Source organism: Armigeres subalbatus, chromosome 3, assembly GCF_024139115.2.
Source record: "Armigeres subalbatus isolate Guangzhou_Male chromosome 3, GZ_Asu_2, whole genome shotgun sequence".
Classification (NCBI taxonomy): domain Eukaryota; kingdom Metazoa; phylum Arthropoda; class Insecta; order Diptera; family Culicidae; genus Armigeres; species Armigeres subalbatus.
In genome coordinates this window covers 23,168,760-23,191,523 of record NC_085141.1, presented here as the reverse complement: position 1 = coordinate 23,191,523, position 22,764 = coordinate 23,168,760, and the positions used below count along the sequence as shown (strand labels likewise).

The following is a 22,764-nucleotide window of genomic DNA, read 5'->3' as shown; positions in this document are numbered from 1 at the left end:
GATAAGTCCTCTGGCGCCTTCATTCCATATGTTCATGGTCATACAAGAAAACCCTGGAAAAGGCCTTCAGGTCTACACGCGTAACCAGAGATCTTTTAGATTGTTTCAAAACTGGTACATGCCCTTTGTGGTACATAGAATAGAACGCCTTTGTTGCATATGTTCATGGTCATCCAAGAAAACGCTGGAAAAAGCCTTAAGATCTACACGCGTAACTAAAGATCTTTCAGATTTTTTCAAAAGTGTTACATGCCCTTTGTGGTACATAGAATAGATTGCGTCCATTGCATAGGTTCATGGTCATCCAAGAAAACCCTGGAGTAGGACTTTAAATCTGCATGGGTACCCAGAGATCTTTTGGCTTGTTTCAAAAGTGGCATATGCCCTTTATGGTACATAGAATATACCGCTTTCATTGCATATGTTCATGGGTATCCAAGAGAACACTTGAACAATCAGCAAGAACTTCACGCGTAACCAGAGTTCTTTCGGCCTAGTTGAATAGTTATACATGTCTTTTATAGTACGTAGAATAGAATGCACCCATTTTAAATGTTCATGGTCATCCTAGAAAACCCTGAAGTAAGGCATTAGGATCTACACCAGAGATATATCAGCCTGTTTTAAATTTGGTACATGCCTTTGGGGCCCATGAATAAAATGCGTTCATGGCATATGCTAATGGTCATCCTAGAAATTTATGGAGTTAGACTTCTAGGCTTACACGAATATCTAGAGGGTCTTTAAGGTCACTCCTTACGGAAGCCAAGTTTCAAAGTGCTCGCGTTTTCGGGGGCACACCACTCGATACGGAAGCAACACACAACTGTCATTTTTATTATTCCACACATGCTGCGACGCAGCAAAACTAAATCAACAAAAAATATAGTTGTGTGCCGCCTCCGTATCGATTGGTGTGCCCCCGAAAACGCGAGCACTTTGAAACTTGGATTCCGTGAGGAGTGTCCTTAATCTAATTTTAATATGGTACATGATCTTTGCGATAATAGTTCGTTTTTTCCCTCACGTTCTCGGCGTGAAGTTGTATCGTTCCAATTTATTTACATTTTGCATTACCAAAGCATAGACAACTTCATATTAGTGATATCAATGAAGTTTGTATACTACCTGGAACCAACAACAACAAGAGAACAATAACTACTTGGAATGCTTATATATCAAGATGAGGTTTCACATCTTGTTTATTCTTCAATAACTGCCCAGAGCTAATGACAACAACTTGAACTACTTGAAATGCAAACATATACCAATAGCCTTTCGTTCGTGGGTTGATCTACAGATCATTCCTATATGGAGTTCATAGACTACCTAGTACCATGGCAAAAACAAAAACTACAGCAGACGTTCGATAACTGCAAGTCATTTAACTGCAATTCGATAGTTGCAACAGTTTTACAGTTATCGGACCGCTAAACTTCAAACCGATGTCAGACTCAATGACAGCTGCATTGCGCTGCACATTTAGATGCACTTTTCTTGCATTTGACGTCGATTGACAACCGTTTGACGTCTAGAATGCGTTGCAGTTATCGAACGGCATTCGATAACTGAAAAGTAAACATTTTGCAGTTATCGAACGGCTACTGTACTAGGAATGCGTATATTCAATCAGATGAGGTTGACCCGATTTAGTCACTCCCAGATTTTGTCTACCCCTGATTTTGCATAACCCGATTTTATCACGTTTTCGACCCAATTTGCCGCAAACAATAAAGATTTTCATGAAATAACTTTCACTGCCTGTAGCTTATTATGAATCATTTATGAGTACCTGTTAATAAGTTTGTACGTCTCTTCGACAAAAAAATACGGATTCCATTCACGTATTTTGCCTTGCCTTCATTACGGAGCCCACGACAATTAAAATAACTACTTAAAATACAAACATATACCAAGAAGGAGTCTCACAACTTGCTTATTTTCAAATAACTGCCTCCATTAAGGAGGTTGATCCATCGACCTTGACTCTATTTCATAGACTACCTGGAGCTCAAGACAACAACAAGAACTACTTGGAATACAAACATATACCAAGATGGGGTCACAAAACTTGTTTATTCTTCGACAACTGCCTCAATCACGGAGATTGATCCGAAGATCTTGACTGTATGGAGTTCGTAGACTACCCGGAACTCACGAAAACAACAAGAAATACATGGAATACAAACATATACCAAGAAGGGGTCACACAACTTGTTTATTCTTCAATAACTGCCTCCATTACGAAGATTGATCCACAGACCTTGACTCTATGGAGTTCGTAGACTACCTGGAACCAATGACAACAAGAACTACTTAGAATACAAATAAATACAATGAAGGCGTGACACAACTTGTTTATTCTTCAATAACTGCCTGCGTTACCAATGTCGAACCCCATACCTTGACTTTATGGAGTTCGTAGATTACCTGGAGTCCTCGACAACAACAAGAACTACTTGGAATACACACATATACCAAGAAGGGGTCACGCAACTTGTTTATTCTTCGATAACTGCCTCCATTACGGAGATAGATCCGAAGATCTTGACTGTATGGAGTTCGTAGACTACATGGAACTCACAACAACAACAAGAACTACATGAAATACAAACATATACCAAGAAGGGGTCACACAACTTGTTTTTTCTTCAATAACTGCCTCCATTACGGAGGTTGATCCACCGACCTTGAATCTATGGAGTTCGTAGACTACCTGGAGCCAACGACAATAACAAGAACTACTTGGAATACAAACATATACCAAGAAGGGTCCCCAAACCTTTTTTATTCTTCAAACGCTGCCTCCGTTACCGAGGTCGATCCCCGGACCTTGACTCTATGGAGTTCGTAGACTACCTGGAGTCTTCGACAACAACAAGAACTACTTGTAATATACACATTTACCAAGAAGGGGTCACGCAACTTGTTTATTCTTCGATAACTGCCTCCATTACGGAGATAGTTTCGAAGACCTTGACTGTATGGAGTTCGTAGACTACCTGGAACTCACGACAACAACAAGAACTGCATGAAAAACAAACATATGCCAAGAAGGGGTCACAAAACATGTTTATTCTTCAATAACTGCCTCCATTACGAAGGTTGATCCACCGACCTTGAATCTATGAAGTTCGTAGACTACCTGAAACTCACGACAACAACCAGAACTACTTGGAATACAAACATATATCAAGAAGGGGTCACACAACTTGTTTATTCTTCGATAACTGCCTCCATTACGGAGATTGATTCGAAGACCTTGACTGTGTGGAGTTCGTAGACTACCTGGAACTCACGACAACAACAGGAACTACTTGGAATACAAACATATACCAAGAAGGGGTCATGTAACTTGTTTATTCTCCGATAACTGCCTCCATCACGGAGATTGATCCGAAGACCTTGACTGTATGGAGTTCGTAGACTACCTGGAACTCACGACAACAACAAGAACTACATGAAAAACAGATATGTATACCAAGAAGGGGTCACGCAACTGTTTTATTCTTCGTTAACTGCCTCCATTACGGAGATTGATCCGAAGACCTTGACTGTATGGAGTTCGTAGACTACCTGGAATCAATGACAGCAACAAGAACTACTTGGAATGCAAACATGTTTTAAGAAAAGGTCATTGGATGACCCGGAACATATACTGTGAAAGCATTATATGCTAAGCACCATAAAGAGCATGTACCGTTTTTGAATTTACACGATAGACCTTTGGTTACGTTAGCAGACCATAAGATCTTATTCCAGGAATTTTTTGGGTGATTTAGGGGTTTTTGGAGACCCAGAATATATACTGTGAACACCGACTATTCTAAGAAGCGCAATGAGCATGTAATATGTTCGAAACTGGTTGATAGTCCTTCGGTTACGTGTGTAGACTCTTAAGTCTTACTTCAAAGAGTTCTTGTATAAACATGGACAAAAGCTGTACACCTTGACTATGGGCAAAAAGTATATGAGTTTCTGTTTCCAAAACTGTCAAAATTATCTAAATCGGTTGAAAATTGTTAAAGTTAGGAAAATATCAATTTAGTGGAACACGGGTACCCTGTCGGCCATCCACGTGGTAAAAAAAAATCAGATGCCCCTCCCCACGTCCCTCCTCACTGTATCAACGTGATTTTCTCACAGACGCTACATTTTATGGAGTTCTTAGATGTCACCGAGTTTCAGCTATCAGCTATAAAAATTCATTGAAATATCACCACTTGAATTTGAAAAAGGAACACGGGTACCCCGTCGGCCGCATAAAGGTTAATTGCGGCTGTTGCCTGGCTTTCCATTAGCTTCCTTTCTTACCAAATGTGTAAGATGGGAAGGATAAGCATATCTTTGTTCACTTTCGGAATGAATGTTTCTCTGTATAGAACACACATTATTAAATAAATTAGAACTTCAAAAGGTAAGTTTTAATTCAGGCGATGTGCAGTGTTGTAAATTTAGAACGAAATGGCCAATTCATGTGTTGAGCACTTTATTTATCTGAAAACCTGTAAATCTGAAACGAAGTTAGAAAATAACAAAACAGAAGACCAAACCTGTTGATCTATTGTAGAATAAATAGTCTATTTATAATCTGATGCACTGTAAACTGAAATTTTCGCATAGTTAAAACCATTGCTCTTTTCCATGCGGGAGATAAGTTTCAGAAAATAAAATTCGCATTTGGTAAATCAACTGTATATTACTTCTTGACATCAAAACCAACGATATCAACTGCATTTGATTCAATCCATATGATATATGAGTGTCGATGTTATTTTTCACTAGACAACAATCTAAAAACAGGTAAAATGGCTCAATCGAAAATGTTGTTCAAATATGTCCCACTTGCCCCATGTATGTTAAAACTTAAAGGCAAGTGATAATTGCAGATTTTGGCTTAAATCAAAACTTTCAAAAAAATTTACAATGTCACAAAATTATTTAATTGCTCAAAATATTCACTTTCTACATCAATGATGAATTTAGAAACGAATATTTTGTTGGAAATCAATCAAATTAAAATAAAGGTAATAGCTTTTCGCGGTAGTTTAAAGTCATGATTAAGCAATACCATTAGTATGGTGCCGCAAATGGTTTTGATTCCAAATATTTTTGTGTCAGGTGAATTCGTTGATAGTTCTGCTTCATCTTTCTAGAACATTGTTACCATTAAAAACGTTCACCGATTAATCGGCAGCCATAGTACCCACTTACCCCGTATTTTCACTTGCCCCGGGGTACCTTAAGTTATTCTGCGACTATCTGGCGGATTATTTTTGGTTGCGTCGAAAAATAAGCGGATGAGTAGATTTTTTTATGCGCAGCACAAAACACCTGGGACAGGAGCTGGGAGATTCGATGAAGTGGATCTAGAAGAAGGCAATGATCTTTTTTAGGAAGATCGACGGCATACCGTTAGATCCCAGTTTGAGCAACGTTTTAAGCCTCGCCAATGAGAACAGACATTCTGAAAGGAAAATTCGGCCAACCAGCCCCGGTCTCCCCTACATATTCATGCAATGACAGGCAAAGAAAATGCCATCAGCCTTAATCTCTAAATTGTAGAAAATTTAAAAATATTGATGAATACACAATTCAAAAAAGTCTTGATATTCTGTATTCTGATAAACTCAACGGGGCCACGCCCCCTCTAAATCCGGCCCTGATGTTCCATCCAAATGTAGAAATTGTCAGATTATCCTACTTTTCTATAAATTATTTTGACTTTTTTCACCTAATTTATGTAATTTTATGACTAGTTTTGGTTCTCAACTGACCTTTAGAAAGTCAACAGTTATAAAACATGATTCAGATTAAAAATGAATAATCCGAATCACTACTCATTTAACTCTTATAAATTTATATGGATCATTTTTGATGTGATATAACACTACCATATAACTGAACACTCCGAATATGTAACCTTTTTATAGTTATCAATTGTTACAAATAGGGACACTATGTTGTGTCAATTCATCTAAAAAAGGTTTCAGCACTAGAAATCTTACCTGAAAATTGCCCTTCTAGAGTTGAGACTCATTTAGCATGTCTCCATTACTACAATGGTTCTGCGCCAGGTTGTTCAGGTTCGCTTTACCGTTAATATCGCCATCGACAGTATCCCGGTGAACGTATCGTCTTACGAATCCTGCCAGAAGATCAGGCGCTATAGACCTTGGATTATTACGGCCGAAGATCAAAGTATATCCAAGGGACACCAGTATTGTAACTGCTGCCCCTAGGAAAGTGTACCACATGTACGATATCCGGAATAATGGAAAAATTTCTCTGAAAATAGTAAATTATTAACATGATCTTTTGATCCAGCTTATGTGAACAATCATACTCTGCAGTAACAGAACTGCTAATAGTGGTATTTGCCAAAGTATGTTCGAACTCGTAGGTGCATTCGTCGGTAGACATCTGTTTATGAGGAAACACAATCGCTCCGGTTGCAACGGCGTATTGCGCTTTCAGACTGAGCCACGACATGAACAAAACTCCGACAATTCCACCCGTAAGAGCGCTCTGGAAAATCAAATGTTAACTTCACAACTATAGAATAGTTCATTTGACTTACGTTGGCATCAACCCAAGGAACCAGAATACCTAGTGTGAAAGTACCCAGTAGTGGTCCATTAGTAATGGCCTCCAGGCTCATCGTCAGTTGTAGAACCGTTCCCATTTTCTCCACCACAAATACCAATGCCGCGCATAGGGCACCTACTCCGACAACAACCGATCGCATAATCCAATTCACGGCCCTCTGTGAAAGGGGTTTCTTAACGAATGGCTTCACGAAGTCTTCCAGAATGACAGCTGACATGGAGTTCAGACATGTGGACAGCGAACTCAAAGCTGCGCTGAACACACCAGCGATGAACAACCCTGGAAGCCCGGGTAGCTCGCCTAGGATATCCATTACAAAGAGTGGCAGTAGTTGATCTTTTGCCTTTGCTAACTGTAAGAAAAATTAAATTTAGGATAGCGTCAAATTTCAAATCATTATTCTTACCTTCGTTGTCAGTGGGTCACAGTTGCGATAGGTGGCGTAGATCAGTAAACCGTTGTAGCTGCACAGCGCCATCAGGACACACACGCCGAAAACAAATATCCAGAGGGCCCTTCGGCCAGCTTTCACCGACGGTAGCGACAGATATCTTTGAATCATGTTCTGACTGACTGCATTGGTTTGCAACCAGTAGACGAACCCTCCAATCAACTGAGACCAAATGGTATGTCTGGTAGTCGGATTAATGTCGAAACTGAAACGAAACTACGAAGTTATTTTATCCACACTCATTCTACTCATTCATGCCGCATTATTTTCATACTTGGGCCTTTCCAAGCGTCCCGTATCCCACGCATTTCGAAACACAATATCGGATCCCCCGAGATCAATCGTTCCTTTGACGGCAACCAGAACCAATGCACCGAACATGGAAAACGTCTGCACGACGTCGGTCCAAACGACAGCTTTCAGTCCACCCTACAAGATATTGAGTGCTATTGCTTACTATATAAACCATTCTGTAATTCATATAGAATTTCACCCAAGTTTGCATGCCATTGATTGGTTTCTCAAAAAACCAATAATACGGTGTAAAGTTTGTAATTTCACTCATTGTATACCTACCACACATGTATAGAAGACACAAACTATACAAACAATAGGGGTGATCACATGAATATTAACGCCGGTCACTATGGAAAAAAAGGAAACGGTTCAGATGAAGGGGGGACATTTAAAAAAAAAATCTTTACCTTGATTAAAAGCTAGTGCTGGAACGTAAATCACTATCGGAAGGTAGCCAATCTGTAATCATGTAAATTGTTTGAAACATACACCATTATGAGGAAGAATGATCCATGGGTTATATCATCACTTGTATCTGCCACAAACTTACATTCATTATTGTAAACATGATGGAGCCAAACATCCGCAACCGTCGGTCAAAACGGGTTTCCAGGTACTGGTGAGAGTAGAATCAGATAGACAATTAATATTTCCGAATAGATAATCGAATGCAATACTACTGACTAACCTTATAACAAGTAAAAAAACACTAAGAAGCTTTCGACATAATTTTCTATTTAATCAATCCCAGTCAGTTGAAAAAAAAGTGGTACATAATAGCAAAGAGAACAGACGTTGTAGGTTGTAGCTGTACTCGCTATAATGTGATAACTTTTTACTCTTCTTACTTAAAACTTGATGGGCTACAGCACTTCGATGAACCTACGCCGAATGAAGTATCCTTCTCCACTGGACTCGATCCAATCGCTTCCAGTCGCCCTGAACATTGAGCGCTCTTAGGTCCTCTTCAACTGCGGCCTCTTCCGGGTTCTCTACTAAATATTATCTTCGTTTGATGTTCTTCCGGCATACGAACAATAATATCTTAATAATATCCAGCCCTTTATACACCTGGTACAATTTGTGATTACTGCGACGCTGACAGACACCATTCTCCTGTTTACCGCCGAGTATTGTCCGCAGCACCTTACGCTCAAACACTCCGAAAGCTCTCCCATCAGCCTCCTCAAACGTCCTTGTTTCATGGCCGTATAAAGCCACCGGAATAATCAGAGTAGTATACAGCACGCATGTTGTCTTCGTTTGCAGACTACGGGACGAAGTCCATAATAAGCCCTATTTGCAGCTGCAATACGCCTTTTCGCCTCATTATCGCACGTCACTAATGTTGCAAGATAAACAAATTCTTCTACCACTTCAAATTTTTCACCATCCAGCACCATTTCACTACCACCACCACTAATGAACCCACGTTGATTGCCAGCGACCATGTACTTCGTTTTGCTGGTATTGATCGTGAGTCCAATCCTCGCTGTCTCCCTTTTAAAAGGCACAAAAGCCTCTTCCACGGCACGGCGATCAATCCCGATAATATCGATATCGATATCCCAGGAGCACATGCGATCTTGTGGTACCGCTTCTTTACACACCAGCTCTCCTAATCGCTTCTTCGAGCGCTATTGCTTTAATCCATCTAAGGTAACAAATGACGTCGATATTTCATCCGCAACCCTTACACTTGATTTCGATCCGTCCAACGTTAAACGAATCAACCGTATCAGTTTCGCCGGAAAACCATGTTCAAGCATAATTTGCCATAATTCATTCCGTTTCACTGAATCCTACGCCGCCTTGAAATCAATTAACAGATGATGTGTCTGCAAGTTGTACTCCCGGAATTTATCAAGGATTTGTCTCAGGGTAAACATTTGATCCGTCGTTGATCGGCCCTCACGAAAACCTGCTTGGTATTCGCCGACGAAAGACTCTTCAAGCGGTCTCAATCTGTTGAACAGAATACGTTTGAGAAGTTCAGCCGGCTGCTGGTCCTTCCCCGCAGCCTTATTGTTTTTAGCCTTTTTAACCTCATCTAGTGTAGGCGACTCCACAGCTTGACCATCGTCGCTAATATTTATTATGTTCACCGATACACTGTCACTTCCACTATTCAACAAAGTCTCGAAGTGTTGCTTCCACCTGGCAGCCATCTCGGTTTTATCTGTCAGCATCTGGCGCTGATTATCTCCGTACGTCATTGACATTCTCATAAAACCTACTCATAAAACCATAAAACCTGCTCCATTTTTCCTGTGTTTGTCATACTCTTTCTTCATCCTGCGATGGGTTCGTTTTTCGGCTGCTCTTACTTCCTTGTACCGATCTTTATTCGATCGGGTACCCGTACTGCCGTAATCTGGAAAAGTGACGTAACAGCCATTTTACAACATGCATGTTTTCCATTTTTCTGTTAAAGAGCTCGATGAGTTGTACTCGTTAACACCATTTTTGGAAAATGGCGTATACGTCACTTTTTCAGATTACGGCAGCGTACCTGACACCAACATCCGGCTTCTGGCAACGTTATTCTCGTCTGACACTCCACATCGAACCAAGCCGTCCTGGGTTGCCTCTGTGCAGTGCCTACAACTGATGTACTCACCGCTCAATGGATCGACTTCCATAGATCGTTGATGTTGCCGCTAACTAACGCACTGATCCGTTCGTCGAACTTCTAACGGTACTCAGCCGATACTCCTTCCGCCGACAACCGCTGGATATTGTAACGCATCGTTCGCTGTGACCTTTCCTCCGATATACTTGACAAGCGTTATGGAATTTTACTACTTTGCACGAAAGAATATCCGGAAGCACACCTGGAGACATCCAAATGGTGAAACTTCCAACCAGATAGACCATGTTCTGGTAGATGGGCGCCATTTCTTGGATGTTATCGATGTGCGGACATTCCGAACATTGACTCTGATGTCTCCAGGTGTGCTTCCGGGTATTATTTCGTGCAAAGTAGGTGCTACTGATGGCCATCCCTACCAATTAAGGGACGGAAAAAATCCTCTCTACCGACCTGAGCATTAGCGTCTCCGATAACAATTTTCACGTCATGCTTTGGGCACTCTCTATAGGCTTTATCAAGACACTCATAAAACGTGTCCTTCACGTCGTCAGATTTAACGTTTGCAGAGTTTGCCCCGTATCCTCTACACACAGATTCGTTCACTAATGGGTTTCCATCGCATCACTCGCTTCATCTGCTTGCCCATCACTACGGAACCAACTCCATGCTCTGCATTTCCACCGCCGCTGTGATGGATGTTATATTTGAATGTAGTGTTGGTCGTGGGGTCCAGGGCTTGGAATTCACGTTCTCCGGATCTAGGCCATCGGACTTCTTGAATAGCGGCCACGTTCACTCCAACCTTCTGCAGCTCACGAGCCAGAAGGCTCACTCGTCCAGGTTCATTTAGGGTCCTCACATTCCAGGTTCCACTTGATTCATCCACCTTGCTCGCTGCGCACCTTGCCTTGTGCCCGTCGGATCGTTGTCGAAAACCATTTTCATCGGATTATTGTCCAATATTCTGACTACGTACGCGGCCCACCGCAATCTTCGGATTATCGCGATGCGGATGATGGCTGGTTCTCCCAGTAGCTGATGCAACTCGTGCGGTTCATTCGCCTTCTCCACGTAACATTCGCCACTTGCATCCCATCATAAATGGTACGCAGCACTTTCCTTTCGCGTTGTACGCGTTGGCCCTCCACGAGCATCAACCAGGGCTCGTGTTCGTGGAGGACTATCGGTCTAATCGGTGGTTTGTAGATAATCAGTTTGGTACAGCGACGAACTCTATTCGATCGGAGCATTTAGCGGATTCCAAAGTACGTACGATTTCCTGCCACGATGTGTCCCCGAAATCTTCGACCACCTTGATTTCGTTACCACCGATACAAACTCGTGGTGGGTGGCTTACATTGTCCTCTCTTGAGCCTCTTCCTATCATGTACTTCAACTTTGACGTGTACAATATCTGCTTAGCTTCACTCTTCAGTCCGATGTAGGCTTCCTACATCTTCTCAAAGTTACGTGCCATAATAAAGCTATGTCCATTTAGAATCCGGAATCATTTATTGTATTGCAGCGGCACGGAAAGTGACTGCTGCAAGAATTCTTTTACAGCGATTTGTCTACCTAGGCGCCCACTTGCTGTGGTATAAATTTCACGATGTTTCGTGCAGCGACTCAAAAATTATTCCAGATGGAAGCCGAAAGGAGAGAAAAAATTTGCACACCCACGTTGATAATCCTGCTCATCGACGATGGAACCTACGTCAAAATGGATTTCGGACAGCTTCCTAGCCAAAAATTATACATGGCGACGGCACGAGGAGTAGTTCCTGCAAAAAAAAACAGATGATTTTGGCAAGGGATATGCAGCTGTGGAGCAAAGACCTAAGTGTTTGTGACGAATAAGACGATGGACTCGAAGCTGTACAAGGAGGAATGTATCAAAAACCGCGGTCTACTTCCGTAAAGCCCATGAAGGTCCCGTGAAGTTTTTTGCCAGATTTGGCGAGTTGCCACTACAGTCGGGAAGTCATCCAGTGGTACCGCGATAATAACGAAGATTTCATCGATAAAAACCTAAATCCACGCAACTGCCCACAGCTCCGGTCCATCGATACATTTTGGGCAGTAATGAAGCGGAAGCTTAAGAAAAGTGGAAAAACAGTTCGGGACGCGACTCAGATGACCAAAATGTGGAACAAATGTGCAAAGAAAGTTGACCCCGGAAGTGTGCAACTTTTGATAAGGGAAATAAAGAAGCAGGTGCGAATTTTCACTATAAACAAGAAGAAATGATTTGTATCAATATTTTTTACTTAAAGTACAGTAAATTACCCTTGTTTTGATATATTAACCTTATTTGTACGAGAATCCGTTACCGAGATACAGATGATTTTATTATGCCGGATTCTAAATGGACATGTCGTCGGCGAAACCAAATAGCTCGATGGACTTCGTGAAAATCGTGCCACTCGTGTCAATCCCGGCCCTTCGTATTATTCCCTCCAAAGCGATGTTTAATAACAGGCACGAATGACCAATGCCTTGTCGTAACCCTCTGCGCGTTTCAAAGGGATTCGAGAATGCCCTCTGAAACTCGATCTACGCACATCACCTGATCCATCGTCACCTTGACTAACCGTAGGTATCAATTTATCCAAAAATCCATGTTCGTGCATTAGTTGCCGTAGCTGATCTCGATCGATTGTATCATATGCGGTTTTGAAGCCAATGGGCACGTTGTATTCGCGATATTTCTGCAATACTTGGCGAATGGCGAATACTTGGTTCGTGGTAGAGCGTACGTCTATGGTGATAGTCGGCGGCATAAAATTTAAGAGAGTACCTTGTAGGCGGTGTTGAACAATGTGATTGCGCGGTAGTTGCTACAATCCAGCTTCTCGCCCTCTTTGTATACTCAATTAAGTTGAAACCCGGAATAGGAGACTATCGAAGTTAGATTATTTTCGCAATCCGTACGTTAAACCTAACTTGCGCGCTAGTCTAATTAGGCCCTAATTAGACTATAGCGCACTACCTACCGGCAGAACCTTCTCCTCCCAAATCTTGGTAATTAATTACCCAGTGCAGCGCTCTAGCCAGTGCATTACCACCATATTAAAATAGCTCTCCTGGTAGTTGGTCAACCCCTGGGGCTTTGTTGTTTTTTGCCATTCAGGTGCTCTTCGTAGTACTGCCGCCACCTTCAGATCACTTCACGCTCGTCCGTAGGAAGATTATCGTTTGTATCAGGCTGTGTCACGTGGCCAGGTTCAACTTCTATGTGTTATTAACGCGGTACAGTTACTCACGGTCTCGATTTTCCTGCTGGATCTTTTTGTTTCGAGTTTTATCTGTTGATGAATGACTGATGATTGGACGTATTAGATAATTGACGAATCCAAGAGATAAAAAGAAGAAGACATGCGATGGTGAGAAACAACAAAATCGTTCATGGCGAAGTATACGGCGGCGATTTTAAAATGCTCGTATAAAATTCTAAAGGTATTCTAATTAAAAACTAATGAATGTAAAGTGCGAGAAAAATGAAAAGCTAGATTTAGAAAACATTATTCCAAAAAAAAATTTTTTTCTCATGTGATGCACTTAAAATATAGATTTCCATTTTTCTCGCACTTTACATTGATTAGTTTTTAATTAGAATTGGTTTTTAATTTTATACGGACATTTTAAAATCGCCGCCGTATACTTCGCCATGAACGATTTTGTTGTTTCTCACCATCGCATGTCTTCTTCTTTTTATCACTTGGATTTGTCAATTAGCGGAAAAAATGCATAGTGTCTCTGACAATCCATGTTATGTAGATGCAACTACAGACGTGCATTTCCCGAAGTGACTGGAGAGCAATCAGAGGCTGAATTCAATTTTCAAGCTTACTTTGGAGATCTTTTGACAGTCGTTTGGACTCCATGCGCAATTCCCAGATCAGAGGTAGTCATTTTCGATCGCACTCCAACGATGTTCTTTAGATAATATTCATCTCTGCAGATGGACAAGGAAGGCTTCCTTAGACGTGCGGTAAGATGCGCCGCTACAAAGTAAAACCAGCTCAAGGTGGCTGGATTCGATTCCCGGTTCAGTCTAGGAAATTTTCTCGACTTCCCTGGGCTTAAAGTATCATCGTGAGCCTCATGATATACAAATGCAAAAATGGTAATATGGGGTTAGAAACCAGTTGATAACTGTGGAAGTGCCTAATGAACATTAATCTGCAAGGCTGCAATGTCCCACTGGCGAATGTAATGCCAAAAAAGAAGAAGAAGAAGAACAGATGTACATATATGGGCATGATGCATGCGACATTTTATTTCGACGAACGAAAACCATGAATTAGCTTCAATTAGATAACTGCCGCAATTTCGAAGTGTTACGACTACTTTCTTGTTTTAGGGCAAATTGCAGTTCATAGAATGATTAACACCGTAATTCATAACTCATAAAATGATCATCGTTAGCTCCACACATTTACGTACCTCATAAGTTGATGTGATGTTGAGCTTGTGGAACACGGGTAAGTAAATAAATCCCATCACGAATCCCATTGTAATGACACCGAGGGACACGTAAACATACTGAATGCCAAATGAATAAACTTCTGTCGGTAATCCGAGAAGTGTTATGCCGGATATGAAGCTGAAATTTGAAACAAAGTATTTCAACATCAAACAGCAGAAGCAGAAAAGGTATGAGTCATGAACATGCCACTGAAGATTATTATCAGGCTTTTAACATGATGCAACGCGTACACACATAATTACAAATCTTGGCATGCAGCATGAAAGCAGGTAACTTTCACCCTTATTCTTGTTTATGTACGAACGCGCTTTCGAATGAAAGCTGATACGCATTCTCGTTTACGCCAGCAAAATTAAATGGGGAAGCGATTCGAACGAACTGCATTCGTTCGAAAGTTTCGTTCGTCCGTAAACAAGAATAGGGGTGTTTACCATTAAACCAGGATTAAGCCAACCTAAAAATGTCAATTTATTTCAGCAAAACTGTCCTCAAGAAACGTGCAAATTTTTATACGCTTTACAGTACTAATCCTCGGTGTAATGGTGAGCAAAAATTTTTGTACCTTTTCAGTTCGTTCGAAGATCACCGGAGACTACGACGAATTGATGGACTTACCCCTTTTTTAATATTAAATTTTTATTCCTTGTTTTCTGATAATGTCTAGTTCTCCCAGTCTGCCTGAAACAATGTCTAACAAAAGTTGGAAGAAAAAACGGCGTTCGAAAAGATTAGGCTCTTCTGCTCCAAAAGAAACATGTACACAACGGTCGTAATATCGGTGGTCCAATACGGACTAGCAACTTAGACCAATCGACTCAAGAAGGACTTGCAAGGGTAATCGAGCAACATGTGCTTAGGATGATCTTCGGCGGTGTACAGGAGAATGGTGTGTGGCGGCGAAGGTAGAGCTAAATGCCTGCCCTCTCTACGGCAAACTCAGCGGTTATCTAAGATGAGCGAGAATTCAATTGGCTGTGGAAACTTGTTCAACAAAAACGAAACCCAGACATAAATAAAAAAAAATCTACATAGAATAAGTATGATATTGCCTAACCAGAATAGTTGAGTGGAATTGTTACAGGGGATTCTTCAGATATTACTTTGAATCAGTACTCCATCTTCAATGTACACGTTGCGAAAGCTTAAGTTCTACTGAACCAATAACAGAACTCATTTCACAGGCTTTAAATCCACCGAATTCTCAATGCAAGAATCGCTTTCCTAATTACCTACTGGTTAATTACTAAACTGATAACACTGAATCAACCATTTGACGCCACTATACACGGTTCTTTCCATCCACCCACACTCACCAAATCGGTTTGTACTTAGCACTTAGCTTGCTATGCCCACGCCTTTTTGTACCTGGCGGATCGGAAGCAAATCGTCTTGGCCAGGTTGCTGACCGGCATTCTTGCAACACGCGCTGTTCTGTTTTGACCGTCCCGAGCAGGAGCGACGACCTCGATAACAGAAATTGGTATGATTTAGCCTTGCATAAGAGGTAAAATACCAAAGAATAATACCAAAAACTTATATGCAGAATACTTGAGGCATACCATGCTTAGGTATTTCAATACCAAACGAATAATAATTGGTTATGCATTTGGTATTGAAATTCAATTTAATAACTGAGTTTGTTATGGCTTAAGTATTGTGCATATTAGTTTTTGGTATTATTCCTTTGGTATTTTACCTCTTATGCAGGGCTAGTTCATAACAGAGTATGGTATCAATAACAGAATTAAGTATTATTGAGCCAATTTCTCCTGCTATAGTTTCTTCTGGAGCCCGTAGTAGGCCCGACTTCCACAGAAGGTGTGCCTTCGTATTTCACGAATAACATTATTATCAGCATCATAATCTATGAAAGATTTGCTTACGAATCTCTCGTTGATTTGCTTCGTAATCTGACTCGGAATCGTTCGGAGATTTGCTTCCGAATTCCTCGACGATTTGTTTCAGAATCCTTCGACTATTTGCTTCGGAATCCCTTGAAGAATTTATTCGGAGTCTCTTGACGATTTGCCTCGGAATTCCACAATGATTTGCGTCGGAATCCCTTTGACGAATTGCTTCGGAATCATACGACGGTTCGCTTCGGAATACATCGACGGTTTGCTTCGGAAATCCTTGAAGATTTAGTTCGGAGTCGCTCAACAATTCACTTCGGAATCCCTCAACGATTTTTATCGGAATCATTCGACGGTTGGCTTCGAAATCCTTCGAATATTTGCTTCGGAGTCCCTCAACTATTTGATTTTACATCCCTGGAACAATGCCTACGAAATCCCTGGAAGATTCGCGATGAATTTTCTGGAGTATTTCCGAAATCTCTGAAACATTCCCTTCGGATTCCCTGTAACATTCCCGTCGGAATCCCTGGTGGATACCGTTCAGAATCCTTGGAGGCTCTCTTCGGTATGCTTGGAGGATTCCCGTCGTAATCTCTGGAGATTCCTGTCGAAATTCCTGAAATGTTCCCGTCGGAATCACTAAAGGATTCGCATCGGAATTCTTGGAGGATTCCCGTCAGAACCCTTGGAGGAATGTCGCTTTTTTTCATAAAGGATAGATAGAATATTTATGAAATAAGCTTACCAATCGGAGGGAACCAAATTGTGTCCTTTGGGTGTGCGGGATAATTCCGAGCGTTACTATACTTAGACGCACCCCAACTAACAATTTTGGTGCTATTAGCTTCATCCTCTAGCTTTAGGCTTTATAATATTCGAAGACTAAAATAAAAACTCCCCCTAAACAAATAGAAATTTTCCATAAACAATTAGAAAATTGCCAATAAAGAACTCAGAGTATGAGCATTAAGTAAAAATAAAAGGTCCACAAATAATGCAAAATTTCCACAGGTGCTCAAACGACTAATGACGGTGGAAGACTTACACTTGCTTGCAATAAATTGCATATTGTTCGGCAACTCGGCCGTACAAAATAAAATAAGCGATAAGCCGGTATTGCACGAGAATAAGGCTACTAAGATCCGTCGGGTGAAGGTTGGGCAGGTTGCCGACCCTAAGGAACGACGGAAACCAGTTCCTCCTTCTACAAGGACTATCGAAGTTCGCCGGGAGGAAGGCTTGCCCTGGGGGGAAGTTGTGAATCCCAAAAAGGCGAAGAAAGAGCGAAAGGCGGTAGAGGAGGCGAAGGCGCCATTGGCCAAGAAAGGGAATGCCCGTAGAGAAAAGGGCACATCTTCCAATGGTCATGGCAGGAAGGAAAGAGGCGAGGCAATTATCATCAAGGCTGATGGTGAGAGCTATGCTGACGTTCTGGAGGCTTTGTGGGGCGATAAAAACCTCACTGACCTTGGGGATGATGTCAACTGCATCCGCAGAACGCAGAAGGGCGAGATGATCCTCGTCATGAAGCGGGATGCTGTGTGGAAAAGTTCCACGTATGAAAAGTCGGCAGAAGAGGTGGCTGGGTGATGCGGTTCAGGTGAGAGCCCTATGTCCTGTAGAGGTAATCCAATGCCGAGGCATGGACGAAATTACCGAAGCCGGTGAGCTGGTAGCTGCACTGAGAGATCAGTGTGGCGTGGAAATCCAGGATACCGCGATTCGGTTGCGGAAAGGTTATGCTGGAACGCAGGTTGCCTCATTCTAGGTAGGTACTTGATAAGGTCAAGCTGAAGGTGGGTTGGTCGGTATGCTCGCTGAGCGCAAACCAACAATATCAGGCCTGCTTTAAGTGCTTCGATTAGGGACATAAGTTATATGACTGCAATGGTCCTGATCTGATTCAGCTTTGCCGGAAGTGTGGAGCTGAAGGTCACAAGGCTCACACCTCCCAAGCCGCACCGAGGTGTTTGATCTGTGGTCCTGGCACAGACAACAAACACCCATCCGGTGGGCAGGCCTGTCCGGCCTCCAGACGGGCTCGGTCATGCAAGTAGCTCAGCTAAATCTCAACCACTGCGAGGCAGCGCAAGCGCTGCTACAACAGTCGGTACATGACCCGTACCGCATCCCTGCTAAACATAGCAGTTGGGTTGCGGATAAGTCCGGAATAGTGACCATCTGGACTTGCGGGAGGTACCCCATCCAGGAGATAGTGTCATCTCCTGATGATGAGGGTTTTGTTATAGCAAAGGTAAACGGAGTCCTCCTAGATGGAGCATAGAGCAGTATACTAGGGTGTTAGATAATCTTGTAGCGAGACTAACTGGTCTTATACCATTAGTTGAAGCAGGTGACTTCAACGCGTAGGCAGTGGATTGGGCTTCTCGGTTAACTTACGCTAGATGTCATATCCTGCTAGAGTCTCTAGCGATACTGAACGTAGTCCTGCTGAACGAGAGCCAAGCGTCAACGTTCAGAGGACCGAATGGCGAGTCATGCATCGATGTGGCCTTCTGCAGCGCGGGATGGACGATGGATCCTGAATGGAGGGTTCACGAAGGGTATACTGCTAGTGACCATCAGGAAATACGTTTATGGTCAGCTATACCCCCAACTGATCTAGGATGGCGTACCTTGCAGTTCGACCCAGAACTGCTGGAAGAATCACTACGGTGGGAAAATCGGATTCTAGGCCTTAGTGGTGATGAGTTATCCGACGTCCTAACAAGAGCATGTGACGTGACAATACCCAGGAGGACTATGCCAACCGGCAACCGTAAACCGGTGCACTGGTGGACGAGCACGATAGCTGATCTTCGCAGAACCTGTCTTAGAGCTAAAAGAAGGTTACGATGTGCTAGAACCGAAGCGGGCAGGCTAGAAAGACGCCGGGTGTTCCAAACAGCGAGCAAATCTCTGAACTACGAAATCAAATGTAGTAAGAGAGCCTGCTTTGAAGTGCTGTGTAGGATGCCCTGCCCAATAATACTTCATGGGGGATAGTGATAGCTAGGACCAACAGCACACCTCCTGAGAAATCCCCGGAGATGTTAGCTATCATCGTTGAAGGTTTGTGGTTTGGTTTGAAAGTTTGAAGCATGACTCAAACTCAAACTCATACTTTCAACTTGGACTGCGTCCAACGTTGCCTGGACGAAGGAAACTTCTCAGATCGTTGGAAACGGCAGAAGCTGGTGCTTGTGCCTAAGCCTGGGAAACCTACCAAGTGACCCTTCGGCATACAGACCAATTTGTCTACTCGGCACAACTGGTAACTATCGAAGCAATTTGGTCGGTAACGGAAACGGCTAAGATAGCGCGTGGTTTGAAAAGGAGGTTTCCTTGAAAGGAGGTTTCCGATCCTCTTGAAAGACAAATTTGGAGTATCTTGCAAAGCGGCTTTTAAGTCTCTTGAAAGGGAGCTTCAAAGCCTTTTGAAAGGCTACTTCGGAGCCTCTTGGAACTTTTGAGCAGCATGGAAGTAGGCTTTCGAGACTCTTAGAAGGAGGCTTCCAAGCCTCTTACAATGAAGTTAATGTAATTTTAAAAAAAGGGTCTTCACGTCTCTTAATTTGAGGCTTTCGAAATATTTGGTTCTACAGTTTTGTTCACAAGCATATTTTAAGCATCTTATTCAACATTTTGTCTCGATCAGATAGATTACAATAAGATTTTCAAAATTTGTCTATTCGATGTTCTGCTTGTGCTGCTGCTTGTCAGCGGCATGGATACAACCCCGGACAACCTCATTGAGAGGATGTGTCTGGAAGAGGTTATATGGAATGCTGTGAACACAGCGTCTCAACAGATAATTTCGAAACTATAGCGCTGGTGGCGTCTTGAACAAAACCAGCAGCTGCAGTAGAGACCACTGTGATGCAGTGAATACCATGCTCACCCCAACAACAAAAACGTCGCGGGTAGGCTGCGGGGACCTGCGTATGTAGATATAGAGGTCATTGCGATTAACGCGTGGCGTGTGTTGAGGGGTGCGTCTCCTACGCGAGTTTATGATACAGACCGATAGGTTACTATCATAGCTTGCGATCGACGGGTGATGAGGTTACCACCCTTGAAGTCGATGTTGCGTTATAACGTCGAGTGCGTTAGCATACGCGTAAGCGTTCTCAATAGTCCTCCCCTGATGCATTGCTTAATTGCGGGCCGGGGGGTACGGACTGGCAAAAGGGTTTTGGTTTTAGTGGGTCGGGTGATGCCATCCCCACACTACCTGAGTTAACCTCCTCAGGTGTCTGCAGATTTCCGTTTACCCGTGCTCAGGAAAAAAACTGTAGGTCACCGGGCCTTCTATAAAAAGTTTGTTTTTGGAGCGATCACATAGCCTTTACGTATACTTAGCATACGAGAAAGGCAAAACCACGCTCTTCTAGGATGAGTTCCATGAATTGACCACTTTTACGGATGTTCCGTAAAAGGTGGCCACTCCAATTCATCACAATGGGTCAGCACAATCACTTGTTACTTTAAAAAAACCGCGCTTTTCTATAATAAGTTTCATAAATTGACCACTTTTACGGACGTTCCGGGTCTTCTGAAGGGACACTGGACCGTGAAATAATAAGGAATTGTGTTGATCCATGGAAATGGACAATGGCTACATTCTATTGGAATTATTACTACGCATATTCATGAGAATTGGCAAAATCACCCTTCGAAAGGCAAAAAGGCAAAACCCTTCTGTAAAAAACTGACTGTATTACTACTCCTGGCCACGCCCATCTTCACCGTAACTTGGGAGAGGAAGGAAATGTTGATGTAGTACTTACTTAAAGAGAGGCCCCCGACTCAGCGACACCCCCCGACTCAGCGACCCCGCGACAGATCTAACACACCACGCAAAGGTGTCTACCCAGCATTACGGGGAAGATTGAGAATCGGTTCGAAAATGAACGAAAATGGGAGCGAATTCAAGTTGGGGTTATTTTTACCCGCTAATGCACAATGTGTCGCTATTTTTATTGTGGCGTTCCTAGAGGCCGCTGAAAGCTGGTTATCAAACGTTAGGAAAAGTCAGAAAAATTTTCAAAACCCTATCTCATTTGGTCACAAAGCTGCAACGTTTTTAAATCATCTCTGGACGAAAATAGATCCCAATGCACTAGGCATTGGCACTTGGTTAAGATTAGCCCTAAGCGTTGGGATGGGACGATTCCCGAACGGCCGCTGCAAAACCTCCAGACTAAAAGATCGAAACCTCGAATATCAACATGGAGTGGATGATAACCGCCTTCATGGTGTATTACGAAATATATGCAAATGGCGTGAAAAGATAGGTTAAATGGATCTCAGTGTTTATCACTTCAACCACGCTTCCATCTACGTAGTCTTCTTATGTGAAATCTTAACAGCAACCGTCGTTATCATGCCTCTTTTTTCAGGTTAACACTCAATTTGTTTCGGCCATATTTTTTTCGGTAGCAACGGAATTCAATTTCAAGCGTGGTCCACTTCTAGCTTTTAGAAAGCACACTACGTACTTAATGTTTCATGCGTAAGAAACTTCAAAACCAATGCTCAATTATGGGAATAAGATTTGAAATATTCATGCTTCTATTAATATAAATCTTGGACTATATTATACATGCTTGTTCATTTCAACAGTTAGTTCATGTCCAATCTAATCTCAATGTGATATAGGCTTTATCCGAACCTAAATGGTCAATCACTCCGCCGTACTCACCTGGCAATTAGCGAGAGTGCGATCGGAAACACCAGCATAGTCCTTCCGCCCATCAGGTATTCTGATTCAGTGCTGGGTTTTCTCTGCATAAATCCAAAGTAGATCCCAATGAGGATGCACAAGAACAGCATCATCACAAACACCAGGTAATCTGGCCATGAAAATCTTCTCATGTGCTCCACAATGTCTTCAAGGTTCCCCATTTTCAGCTGCCGCTCAATTCAACCGTAGATGCCCTATGCTATCCAAATCGAAACACACTAATCCGTTACGCATCGATAACTTCGTACTGCCACTACAAGGATTTATTCTGCCTTGCGTAACTCCGTCCGAACCGCAGTTCTACAACCGAAACCTACGAAACGCGGATTCCGTGTCTCATCCGGTCCACTAACAAATTCAAACTAGTCGATTTAAGGAAGGGATAATCTCGATCGATCAACGACGACGGTGACAAACGAAGGGGATCATGATGATCGCGTTGTCCGTGTGTTGGATCCGAAAAAAAAACCACCTACTCAAAACGGGGCATGCAGTCGTCAACGGCAACAGATTCCCGAGGTCGAGATTAGTTTAAACTAAATTATAGAATTACATTCAATTTAGGGCTTGCCCGGTGCTCGGTAGCTTCTAGTCTCCCTGCGTTTTGTCAGTGATTCCCGAACCCAATTTGGATTCTAATGGTATCATACTTAAACTAAAACGGAAAGAGTAAAACGAGAAATGTTTTCGACATGTGATTTAGTTAGGAACGCCATTTTGAGC

At 42.4% G+C, this 22,764-nt stretch overlaps 1 protein-coding gene across 1 annotated transcript; it reads right to left on the bottom strand.

Annotated features, from left to right (window-relative positions):
- Positions 1-5,915: 5,915 nt before the first annotated feature.
- LOC134220196 (sodium-coupled monocarboxylate transporter 1) lies at positions 5,916-22,498 on the bottom strand. Its single transcript, XM_062699176.1, has 10 exons — positions 22,000-22,498; positions 14,397-14,556; positions 7,908-7,973; positions 7,765-7,816; positions 7,637-7,704; positions 7,335-7,489; positions 7,016-7,265; positions 6,581-6,961; positions 6,347-6,528; positions 5,916-6,288 (listed from the first exon to the last, which is right to left on the bottom strand). The coding sequence occupies exons 1-10, from the start codon at positions 22,200-22,202 to the stop codon at positions 6,024-6,026; spliced, it is 1,782 nt and encodes a 593-aa protein (XP_062555160.1). The 5' UTR covers positions 22,203-22,498; the 3' UTR covers positions 5,916-6,023.
- Positions 22,499-22,764: the final 266 nt, after the last annotated feature.